This window comes from Orcinus orca, chromosome 2 (genome assembly GCF_937001465.1).
Source record: "Orcinus orca chromosome 2, mOrcOrc1.1, whole genome shotgun sequence".
NCBI lineage: Eukaryota > Metazoa > Chordata > Mammalia > Artiodactyla > Delphinidae > Orcinus > Orcinus orca.
Window position 1 is genome coordinate 99,600,001 of NC_064560.1, and position 17,265 is coordinate 99,617,265.

The following is a 17,265-nucleotide window of genomic DNA, read 5'->3' on the forward strand; positions in this document are numbered from 1 at the left end:
TGAAAAGACGCAGGTTTAGTCATAGTTATATCAGACAAAAGAAGACTGCAAGTCATAAAGAGTAAGAAAAGACAAAGAAAGTAATTAAATAATGATAAAGGGTCAATACATTAAGGAGATACAACAACTGTAAATATACACACTCCCAACACCCTAGCACCGAACTATATTAAGCAATTAATAATAGATTTAAGGGAGAAATAGACAACAATACAATAATTGTTAGGGACTTCAAAACCCCACTATCAGCAAGGGATACATTTTCCAGACAGAAAACCCACAAGGAAACATTGGAATTGAACCACATGTTAGAACAAATGAGCTTAATAGACAGAACATTCCACCAAACAGGAGCAGAATACATTCTTCTCAAGTGCACATGAAACATTCTCCAGGAGAGGTCACATGATTAGCCACAAATCTTAGTAAATTTAAGGAGTTTGAAATCATACCAACTATCTTCTCTGAACACAATGGTAAAAAAAATAGAAATCAACAATAAGAGGAAAGTGAGAAGATGTACAAATATGTAGAAACTAAACAACACACTTCATTTGATCAAAGAAGAAAAAGGGAAGTTAAAGTTTATCTCAAAACAAATGAAAATGAAAACACAACATATCAAATATTGTGGAATGCAGCAAAAGCAGTTCTGAGAGGAAAGTTTATAGCAATAAACACATTTGTTAAGAAATTAGATCTCAAATAATATAACTTTACACCTCAAGGAACTAGAAAAAGAACAAATTAAGCTCAAAGTCAGCAGAAGGAAGGAAATAGTAAGGGTCAGAGGAGACATAAATGAAATAGAGACCATAAAAACAATAGAAAAATCAACAAAACTAAGAGCTGGGTCTTTGAAAAGGTAAACAAGATTGATGAACATTTAGTTAGGCTAAGAAGAAAAGAGATGACTCAAATAAAATTAGAAATGAAATGGTGAGAAATTGAAAATGTTTCTCTTAAGGTCAGGAATAAGGCAAGGATGCCCAGTCTCACCACACCTATTAAATATAGCTCTGGAAGTCCTAGCTAGAGCAATTAGTCAAGATAAAGAAATAAAAGGCATCCAAATCAGAAAGAAAGAAGTGAAACTGTCATTATTTGCTGATGATATGATCCTATATATAAAAAGTCCCAAAGAATTGGTCAAAAAAACTTGGAATTAGTCAACAATTTCAGTAAAGTGGCAGGATACAAAATCAACAGACAGTGTAGCGTTGGTGGTACAGTGGTGAGCATAGCTGCCTTCCAAAATCAACATACGAAATCACTGAAGTATCTGAAAAAGAAATGAAACCATCCCATTCACATAGCATCAAAAATAATAAAATACTGAGGAATAAATTTAAGTAAATGAAAGATCTGTATAATGAAAACTACAAAACTTTACTGAAAGAAATTGAATACACAAACAAATGGCATGATATCCCATACTTATGGATTGGAAGAATTAATATTGTTAAAATGGACATACTACCCAAAGCCATTCAGAGATTCAATGCATTACCCATCAATATGCTAAAGACATTCTTCACAGAAATAGACGAAACAATCCTAAATTTGTGTTGAACCATAAAAGACCCTGAATAGTCAAAGCAATCCAGAGACAAAAGAACAAAGCTGGACGTATTACACTTCCAGATTTCAAACTATACTACAAAGCCAAAATAATCAAAACAGTATGGTACTGGCACAAAAATAGACACGTCGACCAATGGAACAGAATAGAGAGTCCAGAGTTAATCCCCAACATATACAATCAACTAATATTCAAGAAGGGAGCCAAGAATACTCAAAGGGAAAGGACAGTCTCTTCCGCAAATGGTGCTGGGAAAACTGGAAAAATGCATGCAGAAAAATGAAACTGGACCCCTATATTTCAGGCCACTCAGAAAAATTCACTCAACATGAATTTTTTGAATTTTTAAAACGTGATACCATAAAACTCCTAGAAGAAAACATGTGGAAGAATCTCATCGATATTGATCTTGGCAATAATTTTGGGGGTATGATGCCAAAGCACAAACAAAAAGAGAAAAAAAATCAACAAATGGGACTATATCAAACTCAAAAGCTGCATAGCAAAAGAAACAATTAACAAAATGAAAAGACAATGTAAATAATGGGAGAAAATTTTTGCAAACCATGTATTGGATAAGGGGTTAATATCCAATATATACAAATAACTTGGTCACTCAGCAACAAAAAGCCCAAACAATCCAAATAAAAAATGGGCTGAACTAGACATTTATCAAAGAGGACATCAAAATGGCCAACAGACACATGAAGAGGTGTTCAACATCACTAATCATCAGGGAAGTGCAAATCAAAACCACAATGAGATATCATCACACACCTGTTAGAATGGCTATCACCAACAAGATAAGAGACAACAGGTGCTTGTAAGGATGTGATGTAAAGGGTACCCTTATACATGGGAATGTAAACTGGTCCAACCAATATGGAAAACAATATGGAGGTTCCTAAAAAATTAAGAATAGATCTACCATAGGATCCAGCAATTCTATTTTTGGGTATATACCCCCCCAAAAATGAAAACAGGATTCAGACGAAATATATGTACTCCCATGTTTATCGTGGCTTTATTCACAACAGCCAAGATATGGAAATGGCCCAAATACCCATCAACCGATAAATGGATAAAAAAGATATGTACACATTAACAACAGAATATAACTCAGCCATGAGAAAGGAAGATATTCTCTCATTTGCAATAACATGGATGGACCTTGAGCAAATTATGCTGAGATAAGTCAGACAGAGAAAGATAAGAACTGTACAATATCACTTACATGTGGAATGTAAAAAAGTTAAAACTGTGAAAGACAGTAAAATGGTGGTTACTAGGGGACGGTGATGGGTGGGGAATAAGAGTGATGGTGCTTAATGGTATAGACTTGTAACAAGTAGTAAATAAGCCATAGAGATCTAATGCACAGTGTAATAAATATAGACAATAATATTGCACTATAATTATGTAATAAGCATATTATGAGCAATCAGCAATCATATTAAATATATAAATGTATCAAAGTAACATGCTGTGTACCTTAAACTTACACAGTGTTACACATCAAATTTATTCAATTAAAAAGAAAAAGAAAAATTAACTTGAAACGGATCATAGACCTAACTGTAAGGACTAAAACAATGACACATCTAGAAGAGGAGCAAATCTTTAGTGATCCCAGGCTTAAAATTTTGATTGGATACCAGAAATGTAGATGAAAAATATCAGAAATATAAGAAGTGGTTTAAAAAGGAAGGAGGTCATTGGAACATATTAGGTATGCAAATTTGTGAATGCTTCCATAATTGTGAAGTAAAGAGAATGGACTATAGAGTATTAGACAGGTTCAGTTTTAAATTTCAAGTTGCCACTAGCACTGACTTTTTGTAAGTTGCTTAATCTTTCAAGTTTCTGTTTCCTTAACTGTGATAGTATCAATCTCTTAAAATTTTTGTGAGGATTAAGTAAGGATAAGAATATAAACAGCTCAATGTCTGATACATGATAATATTCCAATAAATAGGGAGTACTGCTGATATAATACTTATTAGTAACCAGTTAGTTCCATATTTTAAGGACTAGGACATTCAGTGGAATGCCAGGGTTCAGAGGCTACTATATTTTATTTAAAGTATCACCATTTCTTTATAGTGATTTATTTAGTAAAGTTGGCAGCCCAAAGAAAAGTCCTCAAAAGGATGAAGAATCCTTTAAATGCTATCACCTTTTGCCTGAGTTGATTGAAGGGTAGCAGAATATGCCACCCCAAAATATGCCTCTTTGCAATAAGAATTATTTGGAGAAATAGCAGATACAGAAGCTCTGAAAACAAAGTTGCTTCTTTGTAATGGAAATTTATACTTATAAAGGAAATCTTCCTTTACCAGAAAGAGGAGGACTAAATCACAAGAGAATCTAATCAATGGAGAAGGCACCAATTTAAAGACTTTAATGTGCATAACAAACCTTACTCTCCACACACTTTCTTTTGTCTTTAACTGAAATGGTATTTAAGCCAGAATTCTAAGCTACCTCTGTGAGTTACTAATTTTTCCCTATCTCCCATGTAAACATATTATAAATTTGTTTTTCTCTTATTAATCTGTCTTCTGTACAAGGCCCCAGCCAAGAACTTAGAAGGGTAGTAGAAGGAAAATTATTCTTTACTCCCCTACATGACCCTGACATCGTTGAAGGTGCTGACTTCAGCCTGGCTGACTTTCTTGGTCCTATGCTCTTGACTTCTACTGCACTTAATTTTAAAATTTAATGCCATAGCTTTAAAGATAGATCATTGACTGTCCAAATACGGTCCTTCCTATTAAGTCTAACTTCCTGAATCTTCCTTGATAAATGAGTAAACTAATGAATCTCCAGGGAGAACATGTCACGATTTCCAAAGTCTTATCTGGAATTTATGATTATATTATTTTATGTATTCTGAAGTTTTGTTTGTTCCATGTTTTTCACTCTGGGCCCTTCTGAGTCCAGGTTGATCTCAGTTCTTATGGTAGGATCAGCATTATAATTGGGAGAGGATCAAAAAATGTTTACTTTTATAAGGATTAAGGGGCCTTCCTAATTTAAAGAGGTGTTTTTTCACGTTTAAAGTTCTTGGCTGGTAAGAAAAAAGTTATCCCTAGTCTGTTATCCACAATCTGCTATAATTTATTGGGTGTTTATTATGTATTTGACAATTTAAGTACATTAATCTTTATAACAATTTTAAGAGAGAGAAATTATTCTGTTTTACAGTTGAGAAAAGAGGCTGTGCAGAATTAACTGGCTTTAAGACTAGTGAGTACAAAGGAGGCTAATAGGCCTGATTTTGAAGATTTCTGCAGGGTTTGAAACAGATGTGTCTTAAAAAGTCAAGAGTCAGAATTTGAACACAGACCTGACCTAGATTTATCTGTCCCCTTCCAGATATATTTGTGAGCACAGTCTCTGGAGTCAGATTGCTTGGCTTCAGATCTCAGCTCCAACAAATTAATAGGTACGTACTTAATAGGATAATATAAAGTGAGGAAAGAGACCCTGTAAAAAGGGTATGAGATGGGGAAAGAACAAGGCTGCTTACTTTAGTTTTGTTGAGGCTGCTGTTCCCCAAGCAGCCTAGGAGGATACAGGATGATACCCACGGAAAATCAGGGGAGTCAGGGGGTAGCGGGAAACAGATTAAGGATTTTGGTTCCTTCTATCTATATAACTTTTATGCTAAAGGGGAAAACTGATTAAATAACTCAACTTACTTATTTAAAGGACAGGCAAGCAATATAACTTACCACATAATATAGGTATTTAAAAAAATTCCTCTAAGTAGATATTAGGTTCATTTAAAGTGCCAATGATCATGTAATATTGCCAACAAAATCAAGATGAATAAAACATGATCCCTGTTCTTAAAAGGCTCATAGTCTAGCTTAAGTGCTATAAATGAGGAGAAGTCGTCAAAACACTGTGTGGAATGATTAATTCTGCCTAGAAGGCTGGGGAGTCTAAGAAAGCTTTCCCAGGGACTTCCCTGGTGGTCCAGTGGGTAGGACTCTGCACTCCCAGTGCAGGGGGTCCAGGTTCGATCCCTGGTCGTGGAACTAGATCCCACATGCACGCCGCAACTAAGAAGTCCGCATGCTGCAACTAAGACCTGGTGCAGCCTAAATAAATAATTTAAAAAGAAAGAAAGAAAGCTTTCACAGAGAAATGCCGGACATCGGCTGACAAAAACTTTGTTGGACAAAAAAACTGTTGGACAAAAAACTTTATATTAGGATTGGCATGGTGTAAAGAGAAAATATTCCCTCCTCAGTTCTTGCTAACTTAGTCCTCCAAGAGAATAGAAGTATCAGATATAACAAATCTACCACTGGGATCAGGTAGTTAACTATTATATAATTTAGAGTTAATTGTTTCTTTGTTCACTGTCTCTTGAGGGAAAAGCACTGTCTTTATCAAGAGTTGGTCCAAGTATGATAAGAGTTAATCCTAAGTAAATGTGAATTAATGTCAATTCCCCATTTCCCCACTCTTAACATTTGTAAGAAGTAGCTTAATGAGATTAATATATATAGCAGAAAGACTTTTTGGTCTAAATATCAAAGTTTATTGAAATAAAATATAATCTATAATAAAAAATACTAAGGGTGTTACCACTGGTTACAGATTTAAGTATATTAACAAAAATCCAACATTTTAATCCAAGAATGACGCTATCCTTGTGGTACAATAACAAACATGAAATTAAACGTTGAATAATACTGAATAATTCTTTCAGAAATATTTTATATTTTCCCATCTGTGTTCAATATGCCTTTTTTAGGAGTATCCTCCAAAAGTGAAACTTCTGAAACTTAAGACTTACTTTTTAAAATCAAATGGTTTTAGCATAATTAGCATATCAAACAATAACTTTCTTTCATAGAAATTCAGTTCAACCCTAAGCTGGGTAGATGCTTTTAAGTGTCTTTATTCAAAAAATGTATTTCAATGCTCTTTTCTATCAATCTCTAGGGTTGCTATCATTCTACAACTAGAATTAAAGCTGGTCATAAAGCAAAACAGATGAATTATTTCAGAAGTAGAAAGGGCATTAAGATAGTAAAGAAAAGGAGAAAAAAAAATAGGCACTCATACACAATCTATATATTTAAACTCTTTGAGAACTCTATTTCAATTGGCCATTCTTGGCCTGGCATAGAGATCTATCATAGCAACCTCCTGACCCAAATAGCTGGGCAATAAAGTGGAAGAAGAAAATTTGTTTCTTCTTGTTGTATTTCAAGATCACTTTCTCTGCAGTCATTATACCATTTCACTTGCTACTCCTCCAAATATGTGCCACAAGCCAATTATTCTGCACAATTCAAGGAAAAAAGACTCACATGCACTAACTTTAGGAAATGACTTTCAGGGTACCTCTGAAGTTTCACAAGTGAAGATTATCCCTTTTGCTGATTGTTGGGTAGCAATCATACATCAATCTCCGATCATATTGTCCTACTTGTGATATGTGGATGTGTGAAAACAATAGTTGTTATTTTACTGAGAAGATAGCATTTTAACAAAAACTACTGGAAGCTTTTCAAATCCTCATCTTTAAAAATCTGTAAAGCTTTAGGATATCGTCTATACCCTGGAAAAAATGGTTATTTCATACAACCACGATGTAAAAAACAACAAAAACTGACAAAATTGAGAGACATACAGGACAGATTAAATGCCAGTCTTAGTCTTAAAACACATTTCATGAGTTAGAACTGCTCTTCAGGGTATTTCAGTTATAATGCTCATTTGGACAGGTCACTGATTTGGGAACTTAAATGGGTATTTCAGTTTACTGAATTCCTATTAAAGTTGTGACTACTAGAGCCAAATAAGCCAGGATCACCTTCAGAAGAATTTTGCTTTGTCCACCCTCTAACCTAGGAGGCACCCCTGCCTCTCAAGATAGGATATTAATTCTTAGAATTAATATCAGATGAAGTAGAGACATTATAGAATACTACTACAACTTTTTGTTCTTTAAATCTACTGTGGTTTAAAGCTTAGATTTTATATGTTTCTGCCATGGTATTTCAACACCTTATCTGGGATAGTACCATGACCTAAAAAATATCTATTATGAGCAGACAAATCTAAATCTCATCCTTTCTCAGCTCAACAGGATAAAGCTAAACTTGAGGCAATAGCTGAAGACTTTTACCCTGTTTTTTGAGTTGAATTTTTTTGATATCAGAAAAGTGAAATTAGAAACTAGAATCCTTCATGTAAAAATATATATGTGTATCGCAATTTATTGAACTCTAATTTCTAATGGCAGAAACAATGGGATTAAGTAAGACATGCATGAGTTAAAATTTAGACAGATCTTCAAAATCAGTTAAACTTATCAGGGTCCTGCAATTTGTTCCTTAGACTGCATTATCTCTATATTGCAGTATATTTTGTTCAAGAAGCCTTCAATTATAATTTTAGTTTTAAAGTGTCACTAGCGAAGAGTAACCACAATTTTTTTATGTTTTCCCAAGAGCTTTAGAAGTGTTGGACATCAGTCAAAAAGGACACTCAATTACTAGAAGACCTAAGAACTCTGTTTCTGGTTAGTTATTTTACTTTTTTTTTTTGCAGTACGCGGGCCTCTCACTGTTTGGCCTCTCCCGTTAGCGGAGCACAGGCTCCGGACGCGCAGGCTCAGCGGCCATGGCTCACGGGCCCAGCCGCTCCGTGGCATGTGGGATCTTCCCAGACCGGGGCACGAACCCGTGTCCCCTGCATCGGCAGGCGGACTCTCAACCACTGTGCCACCAGGGAAGCCCGTTATTTTACTATTTTCGGTCACTTTCTAAAAGAAATTTAATTGTATATTATCAAATAACATTTTACACTTAAAAAACATAAATAATTTAAATAGCCCTAAAAAGGACAGTACTTAAGAGATCTAAATGAATTCCATCCATGCAAAAATGTTTACATATGTGTATTAGTAACCTGATCCCATTGTACTTTGTTCCATGAAGAGGCAAAGAGAATCTAAATATTTAGAAATATGAAAGATATCAGAAAAAATAGATTCTTAATGCTTTTATACTCCCAAAATACTCTTGGTTTTGATCCTATAGCCCACAGAACACAAAAGCAACTGTAAAATACTACATTTGGGGAAGAGGGAATTCCCTGGCAGGGGGCACGGGTTTGATCCCTGGAGAAGGAACTAAGATCCCACATGCTGTGCAGTGTAGCAAAAAAAAAAAAAAAAATGGGGGGAAGAGATGATGCCATGCTCAAAGACAAGATAATTCTACAAACTTTGACAGCATTAAAAAAACCAAAAAACTGGCTTTAGAAATATTGTCATTGGGGGAAAAAATCTACACATTCAAGAACAAAAGATGTGTGTAATATTTATGATTATATCAATAATACCCTGTGCTTATACTATGCCCTTTATTCCAAGGTGCAAAGCACTAAAAATGAGCATCCTTTAGATATTTAGAGTAAATTGAGGCATGGTAAATTTGCCGAAGGCAAGATAAAAGCCAGGTTTTTAGACAAAATGATTCAGAATTTCACATTTCCTATACCTTAAAATACAAACTATATGCCATCTTTAATGCCTCCATCTTATTTTATCAAACATTAGTAAATTTATTATTATAGTTTAAGTTGTATGCCCAAATATTCTGTGATAGGTAAAAGCCATAAGCTTTCCATCATGTTTTACAATCAATTTGCTTTTTGCTTTTTTTTAAAAAAAAATTTAAATAAATGAGATTGTTTTAGGACAGTTCTAGAAATTCTTGCCTTGATTTTTCTCCAGCAGAATTTTACAAATATCTGCTTTATATGCCAGCATTAATATGACAGTTCTTTCCTTAAATATATATTTTACTTCTAGTCCTCTTTCCTCTCAAGATCTTGTGTCTCTTTGTGAACTGAGTTGGTGATTCATTAAAAACAAAATGTTAAGGTTTTGTGAAAGTACAAAATGGTTAATGTTGGGTTCAGTCAACTAATCTCTGATAGTAACTTGCTTAATTAAGCTAAGATCAAGAAGTATGAGGAAGAATTCAAAACATAAGTAGTCAAATACTAGAAATTTTAGACAAAAAATATATACATATATTCCAAAGACTAATCTTAACCTTAAATCTATGTCTCATTCAACTACTAACTTGACATCTTGAAACATGAAATAAGTTACTTTAACTATGCACATTGAAACAGCATATTATAGGAAGCAGCCAATTCCAATTTTAGCTGCCTTAAACAGCTTGGTGATGATGATTCTTAAATCTGAGACTCCTTTGAGAATCTATTAGAAGTCATGGATCCTTGCTTCAGAAACACACACATACACACACACACGATGTATTTTTTAGTGTTGATAACATATTATAAATCACAGCGTTGTTGATTCAATGGGATTAACATGAAGAAAATTTTCATACTGTTAACAAAGACTGGTCACTAACCTTAAGGAAAAGTCTTTGAAGTATGAGACAGTTCAATGACCATATCCATTCATTCATCTGCTTCTTTTGCTAGCTCTGGTTGCAGAAGAGGTGACTGGTTGATGCAAATGTGTCTCTAATCTAGCCTATAAATCTTAAAAACAAAAATGTTTAAGTTCTAATTTCTACTAGCAGTGCACATGTAACAGTTTTCAAGCATTATAAAATACTGTGAAGGAAAGACTTTAATATACCACTATCAAATTCCAGTGCACCTAAACCAACAATGAAATGTCTGAATATGTAATTTGTTGACTTGAGCAAAATAAAGACATAATAGCTCTAAATTCTTTATAACTTTCAAGGATGGGAAACCAGTATCTCTCAGAAGTTTGTTTTTTTTTTTAAATAGAATTGAACATTTAATTTTCCCCCACAGTATTCAAAGTAAACATTTTATCATTATTACTCTTGGTATATCAAACTGAATTCCAGGAATGTAAGAAAGCCTGACTGGGAAATATTACATAGAAAAAGGTTGAATTAACAAACACATTACATTTCTTAGTTATTTCTTATAAGTATACGTTGACATTTACTTATCTGATAGCAGCACTGCTGGTTTTGAGTGAATTTTTTTTTCTTCTAATGGGACTGCAGAATGGCAGTGTTATCTTTGGAACAAATTAAGACAGTAACAATTAACAGAAGAATACCTTCTACACACATATTTTGCAAGGGCAATAAATAGTTAAGTATATAATTATGGGAAAATATGCCTCAAATATGTTTTTTAAAATTTCTAAGGATTTATTGTTTTGCTTCTTAATAAAATATAATGCACTGTCACTACTATCTGTTCTGGGAAAAACAAACACTGAGGTTTGAGTTTCCTCCTTTAACCAACAGAGTGATATCAAGAATAAACTTGGCCTAAAAATCAACTTGTTTGAGCCAATAGAGAATTCTGTAGTACATTTGATTACTTTAGCAATATACACATATTCTGGGTTATTATTAAGAGACTAACCAAATATTTTGTATGAAAGTTTTATACCCCAAACAGGTTCTCTGATGACTTATGCTAGCATATGAAATTTGAAGGAATAACAAATGGTATAACATAAACAGACATGCAATATAGAAGGATGTAAAAGATACAGCTTGACCCTGGATATTTCCCTTAGAATAATTTCTTCCATAAATAAGACTTTACTTTTTACATATAGATTTATCTTATATCTGGTCCTGGATCACGGAGAATGTTAAGGACATAGCTTAAGAAATCAAGACCACATTTTTTGTGTAGTCTTTTGTCACCCCAGACCACAAAAAGCATTCTCCAAGTGGATGCTCAGGTTAGATTAAGATGCTCTTGAACAAACAAATTTACTGAGGCTTAGAATGTAAATCACGTAACTACTTGCAGCAGCAACAGTCTTTTCAAAAATGACTAAAACAAACGTTTAAATATAAAGCATATAAAAAGGACTATTAAGGATAGTTTTCCAAACTATAGAAATACAGGAAAATATGTGTTGCCTCATAATAAAGTTCAATAAATATTCTTTCTGAATCCTAGAAACACTATAAGATGTTATAGGTTTATTTGGTTCTCATAAGTTAGAATAATCTGATTGCTTCTACATAAATTCCTCCAGATTCTTATCCTCAAACAGATTTTTACTAATGTTTTTCCACTAGACTGAGAGAGTATCTAACATCATTTCAAAAATGTGCTTTTTTGTTGGTTTTAATAAGTATACTTAATTTTCTAGAAAATAAACATTTAAAATTTAAGGTTCAAGGTAATTTTAGAAAAAGGTAGACACTGAACTATCTCCTTTTCTATTTCTACATCTCCATATTTACAAGGCCTAGCATCCACATGGTTTCCTCTTTATACTCACTTATCACACTATCGATAAATAGTAACTGTGGTCCAAGTAACCTTTATTAAAGATTTCAAAACTCCTCAAATTTTATAACACTACAAAGTTATTAAGATTTGATTTTGATGAGTATTGGTGTTATGTAATTTTTTTTATTGGAAAAGAAATACAAATCTTTTTTTTTTCTATCTAAATTAAATCCAAGCTCCATTATCAGTTCTCAAGATATATCTAAAATGTACATTCCTAAAGAAACGTAAAGCTGTTCAAGGGCTGAACTAGTCCAATATACAATTGAGGGTTATTTATTCTTGTTATTTGTGTCTTTTCTTTTCTTTTTAAATCTATATTAAACCCCTGGTTTCTCATGGATTAGATCATAATTTAACATTGTAAAAATTAATTTCAGAAATTATTGTGCTAATATTTAGATTTGAGGAAGGAAACAATGAATACTATTCATTGTTAGAATAGAAGATGAAATAGCTTACTAACTGATATGAGTTATGAATGTCACTATGACACAAATTTGCTGTGATTTGCTTATTTGGCTACAAGTGCATTATTTTTCATGAATGACAACACACAGCATTTTCAACTTGTAACATGAAACTCCAGCTCATGAAGAGTGTACTGTGTGACTTGAAAAAGTCTGATTGTAACTAAGTAACAACCTTTCCCCTGAAAAACATGAACAAAATCCATTGGGAAATCAGGCACAGACGGTATTTATCGGTTTTTCTTCCTTTCCTCCTATGGTTTTGTTTCTGAAGACATACAGATGGTTCCAACATGACCCACACTTGTTACAAAATGACACAGCTATTTTTTTCCTTTTCTTTTTCTTTATCTTTTTCTCGAGGTTCCTTTCGTTTACGTTCACTATTCCCAGATTGTCTGCCACTCGATGGAGAGGCTTGTGCTGGCTGGCTTTGCTTTAAGAAAAATAAACAGGAAAAAATTACCACAATTTTTCCAAGATGCTTAAGCATAGTTATCTAGAAAGAAAAACTACAGGAGTGAAATGAATTATTAATGGAAAAAGGCTATTGGTGTATAGACTTGTTATGTGATATGGTATCTGAATAACTGCCTCTATCATTCAGAATAGATATAATTAATGTATCCATTATTCTAAGTAAATGGAACTTCAAACAATAAATACCATACAGCATTATATTGCCTGAAGACTCAAATTCAAGATAACTTATGTTAAAGTTTAGGAAATGTTAAAGAAAGTGACACCTTTTGGCAAGCTACAATAGTTTTCCAAGATCTCATTAAATACTATAATAAACAGATTTTAAAAGGAGGGAAAAAAACCCCTGAGGACTCAGAGTGTGAAATGAAACCCCTGAGGACTCAGTATTCTGTGCAATGAGAGAACTTTTTTAGTGAAAAGCTAATCATAACATGGTAGGTTTTAAATTTTAAGCTTGGAGTAGTCAATATTTCTAGAAATAGAAATGTTATACCTATTTTAATAGAGACCTCTATATTTAAAGTTTCATCAGATCTTAAAGGGCATCAAGCTTTCTTGAATACCCAAATCAAAGGAATAGTTCTAGCATGGTACAAACATAAAAGAAGGGGAATATTTTTTTCATTTAATGAAATGAGATTTAAGAAATAGAAACCCCCTTAGTTACATTTTCAGTGCTTAAAACATTTAGCTGGGGAAAGTGGAAAGGTGCTAACCTTTGTTGAATATTTAGCACATGTCAAACATTGGATTAAATGCTAACATTATTTATTCTTAACCACAAACCTAAGGGTTAAGTATTATCTTCTTTTTTCCAGATAGGGAAAATGAAGCTAAGAGACGTAGAGGACTTTGTCCATGTTGCACCTAGTAAGGGGAAACAGAAGCAGAAAATGCAAATCCACATTTATCTGGCTCCAAAGTCTACATTCTTTCCAGCAGTACCTCATACTGCCTTCTAATTGATAGGAAAGATTTGTTCATATTGGTTTATATTGTTTGAAGCTATTAAGAACTTAATAAATTTGGAAAATCTTCCCATCAGAACCTCAGAAAAAGTAAAATTAACTAATTTAGAAATATATTAAGATAATCACAAACTTAGGACAATGTCATAAAATCCATGGATGCTAAAAATGCTAACAGAGTCAATACCTAACTTAAAAGTTTTTATCTCAGCACAAATTTCTTTATTGCTAAAGTGATCATTATATTTAAGAATCAGAACACTAGTTTTTACCTGGACCTGTGTAGAAGCAGAAGCAGCAGCTGCTGCTGCTTGTTCCTGTTCCTGGTAATATTGAGAAGCTCGTCTATCCTCTTCTTCTTGGAGTTTCTTTGCTAGTTCCAAATCACTGATTCCTTCAGGTATTTGTTCCCAATTGATCTCTTGGCTCTGCTGTTCTTGTTGTAGAGATAATGCCATAAGATAGTCCTAAGAAATTAAATGATAACCATTTTTAGCTATGAGATTTTATCCAAGAACTAACGTGTGTGAATATAGGGGTTATATCTACAAACCTATCAGAGTGGCTTTTAAAAAACATACCAGAGGGTAAATGTAAAAATAGAAGTTTTCTATATATTTGTTTGGGAGGTATGAAATTATTTCAGTGATGTTGCCATTGTTATAAATATTTTAAATATTCATTTGAAATTCTTTCTAGAAGCAGTATATAAGGCATTCAGAAAAGCTTAAAAAAAAAACCACATGTCTGTAGAAAATTGTTACAGAGTAAAAAAGCATAAATAAGGAAGTTAAGATTACCATAATATCATTACACAGAGCCAACTACTGTTAACAATTAATATATAATTGTTATATATTAATCATTTTTTTCTATATTCACATACAAACACAAACACATCTCCCAACCCCTAAAACTATCATAATCTGCTTTCTTTTCCATTTAATGTTATAAAAGTCTTCTGTTTAAAAAAAGGTTATAAGAACTTCCCAAGATTATTTATTAAATATTCTTCCAAAAGATGATTTTTAAAGCCAACATAGCTGTCCATCATACAATCATATTCAGTTACTTAACTATGCCTTTCTCCTCCCACACACACCCCCAGATTATTTCCTATGAGAGAAAGTGATGCATCTTTGGTCAAAAGTTATATTATCTAACAAAACATCCACTTTTATTAAGAATTAGTGCTGAATGAAACTTGACTACTCTTGTGCACCTCCCCCAATCTACCCTCAAAATAAGAGAATTTTAAATAACCACAGAGGATATGTAAAAGGTTGTTGCCTGTGAAGACCTTGTACTATCTAGCATGATTATCTTACTGACATCAAGAATTTGTCCTTCAAAGTTTTCTCCTCAATTCTTCAAACTCTGCTCTTTGCTAAGTCCCTTCATTGCTACTTTTAAAGACAATATCATACATGTATTCTCAACACCTTACGACTAGATTACTGTGGCAATCTATTGCTTTACTTCATTCCTGTGCCAATATTTTTTACACACAGTAGTTAGAAAAATCCTGTATATTTCTCTTAGGTAACACTTAAAAAACCATGCTCCTGTATATCTTCTGAAGGAAAATGAGTATGTTGATTATTGTGGCTGTTTGTCAAAGGAAGGCCAAGAGTCCTAGAAAGATCAGTATTTGTTTGAATCAAGTATTCTTTCATCCATTCATAGCTTGCTATTCAAATTACCATTATAGAACTTAACATATAATATTAGTTGGTCAAATACCTGCCTCCCCAACTAGACTGCAGAATCTTTGAGGACAGGACTGAATGATTTATCTTTGTGTCCCCAGGATGCAGTTATAGTGCTCAGTACAACTGTTCAATGAATAATGGTTAAATGAACACAGTCTCTATGCACTTAAATTGTTATCAGCGAAACATGTGCCAACTGTTTAACATAAACATATTTCTGCCTCAGTTGAGGAAAATGTCACATCACTGTTATATTTCTAGTAATAAACACACTTGTGGCTCTAAGCCTACCAACCAATAGCAGGCAAAAATCTCATCTGTTTCAGTTCCAAATAAGAATTCTGCTCAGTAGTGCAGCTCCTGCTTTAAGTGTCTGTTCCTCCTTACCTTGGACTCTAAGGCTTAGAACACCCCCCTACTCTTTATCTAGTGTATGCTATCTTCAAGATTCCCTCTTTTCTACTTTTTCTGACTAACCAAAATAGATCTCAAATATGTACTTGTCTCTTCATCTCTACCACCAAGGCTAAGCCATCATCACCTCCTGCTTGGACTGCTAGTCTGCTTACAACCGTGTCCTTCCTATGCATTTGCCACATAGCAGGTTTTTAAAAAGGTAAAGTAGTGCTCGCTTCAGCAGCATAAATACTAAAATTGGAACGATACAGAGAAGATTAGCATGGCTCCTATGCAAGGATGACACTCAAATTTGTGAAGCATTCCATATTTTTTTACAGAAGTAGAAACATACTGTTATACACATGAAACATATAATGTTATAAACTAATGTTACCTCAATTTAAAAAAAAGGTAAAGTAGATCATGTCACTTCCATGTTTAATACTTCGCATACCTTCCCTACTACAATTAGAATAAAATTTAAACTCTTTACCATGACCTTCACAGTTCAATATAATCTGGTCTTCTGAACCAAAGTGTACAATTAATGTACATGTAGAATAATCACTTACCTATTTAGGAAGTGTCAGGAAAATTTCACAAGTATATTAAATGAACAAACCTTCAGTTCAAAAATTTGGATAACTAAATTCACATCTGAAAGGAATGAGCACTTTAAACAATATGAAGAAGATAAAACAACAAATTTACCTGATCTATCTGATCTTGTTGTCCTCTGTATACAGTTTCAGGATCAGAAGGAGGCCGCAGATGAAATTCTGAGTCACAGAAATTTCCATCACCATCGACATTGTGTAGGCTTTCCCAAACAACTTTTTCTTCAGTGAGAAACCCCTGGTCTGTTACCAACAAATACAGCAGACCCTTAATAAGAAATAAGAAAAAGGACTGTTAAGTTGATCAAAGCTAGTTAATATTTAAGAGAAACTGTATAATCTTTTTAAAACATATAATTATTCCTACTAGTTAGATCTGCACAACATACTAAATAGTTGACCAAGTAGATATCTTATTTGCTCACTGAATTATATCCACTTGGCTTTGAATATAGTTTATAAAAGGTACACTACAGTATGATGAGAAATAGGAGTTCTTGGCATGTTCAACTAATTCATAACTTATAAATAGCCCTTGGGGTTTTTTAATCTCCTTTCACAAAATAGAAAAATACTATACAAGTTCCTAAAAAATACATCAGATAACAAATAAGATATAGTCACAATAAAATTATATCATATTGCCTGTTTTTTAAAAAAATTAAGCACATATGACTAATCCATTTCATACCAATTTTTCCTTCTCTGCAC

At 33.2% G+C, this 17,265-nt stretch overlaps 1 protein-coding gene and 1 non-coding gene across 5 annotated transcripts in view; one reads left to right on the top strand and one right to left on the bottom strand.

The window, feature by feature from the left end:
• MINDY2 (MINDY lysine 48 deubiquitinase 2) overlaps nt 1-17,265 on the bottom strand; it is a 115,798-nt gene that overhangs the window by 31,669 nt on the left and 66,864 nt on the right. For 2 of the 4 annotated variants that reach the window (XM_049705995.1, XM_004274678.3), the window contains 3 exons: nt 16,649-16,822; nt 14,099-14,293; nt 10,379-12,811 (listed from right to left, as the gene is read on the bottom strand). In XM_049705995.1, coding sequence (XP_049561952.1) covers nt 12,683-12,811; nt 14,099-14,293; nt 16,649-16,822 — 498 coding nt within the window. In that variant the 3' untranslated portion in view covers nt 10,379-12,682. Of the gene's footprint in view, nt 1-10,005; nt 10,139-10,378; nt 13,726-14,098; nt 14,294-16,648; nt 16,823-17,265 lie in introns of those variants that run through there. The other 2 variants (XR_004485807.2, XM_049705994.1) reach the window with 2 other exon arrangements.
• LOC117203176 (U6 spliceosomal RNA) lies at nt 16,163-16,269 on the top strand. The gene has a single exon (XR_004485840.1). It is a non-coding gene; the product is annotated as a U6 spliceosomal RNA (small nuclear RNA).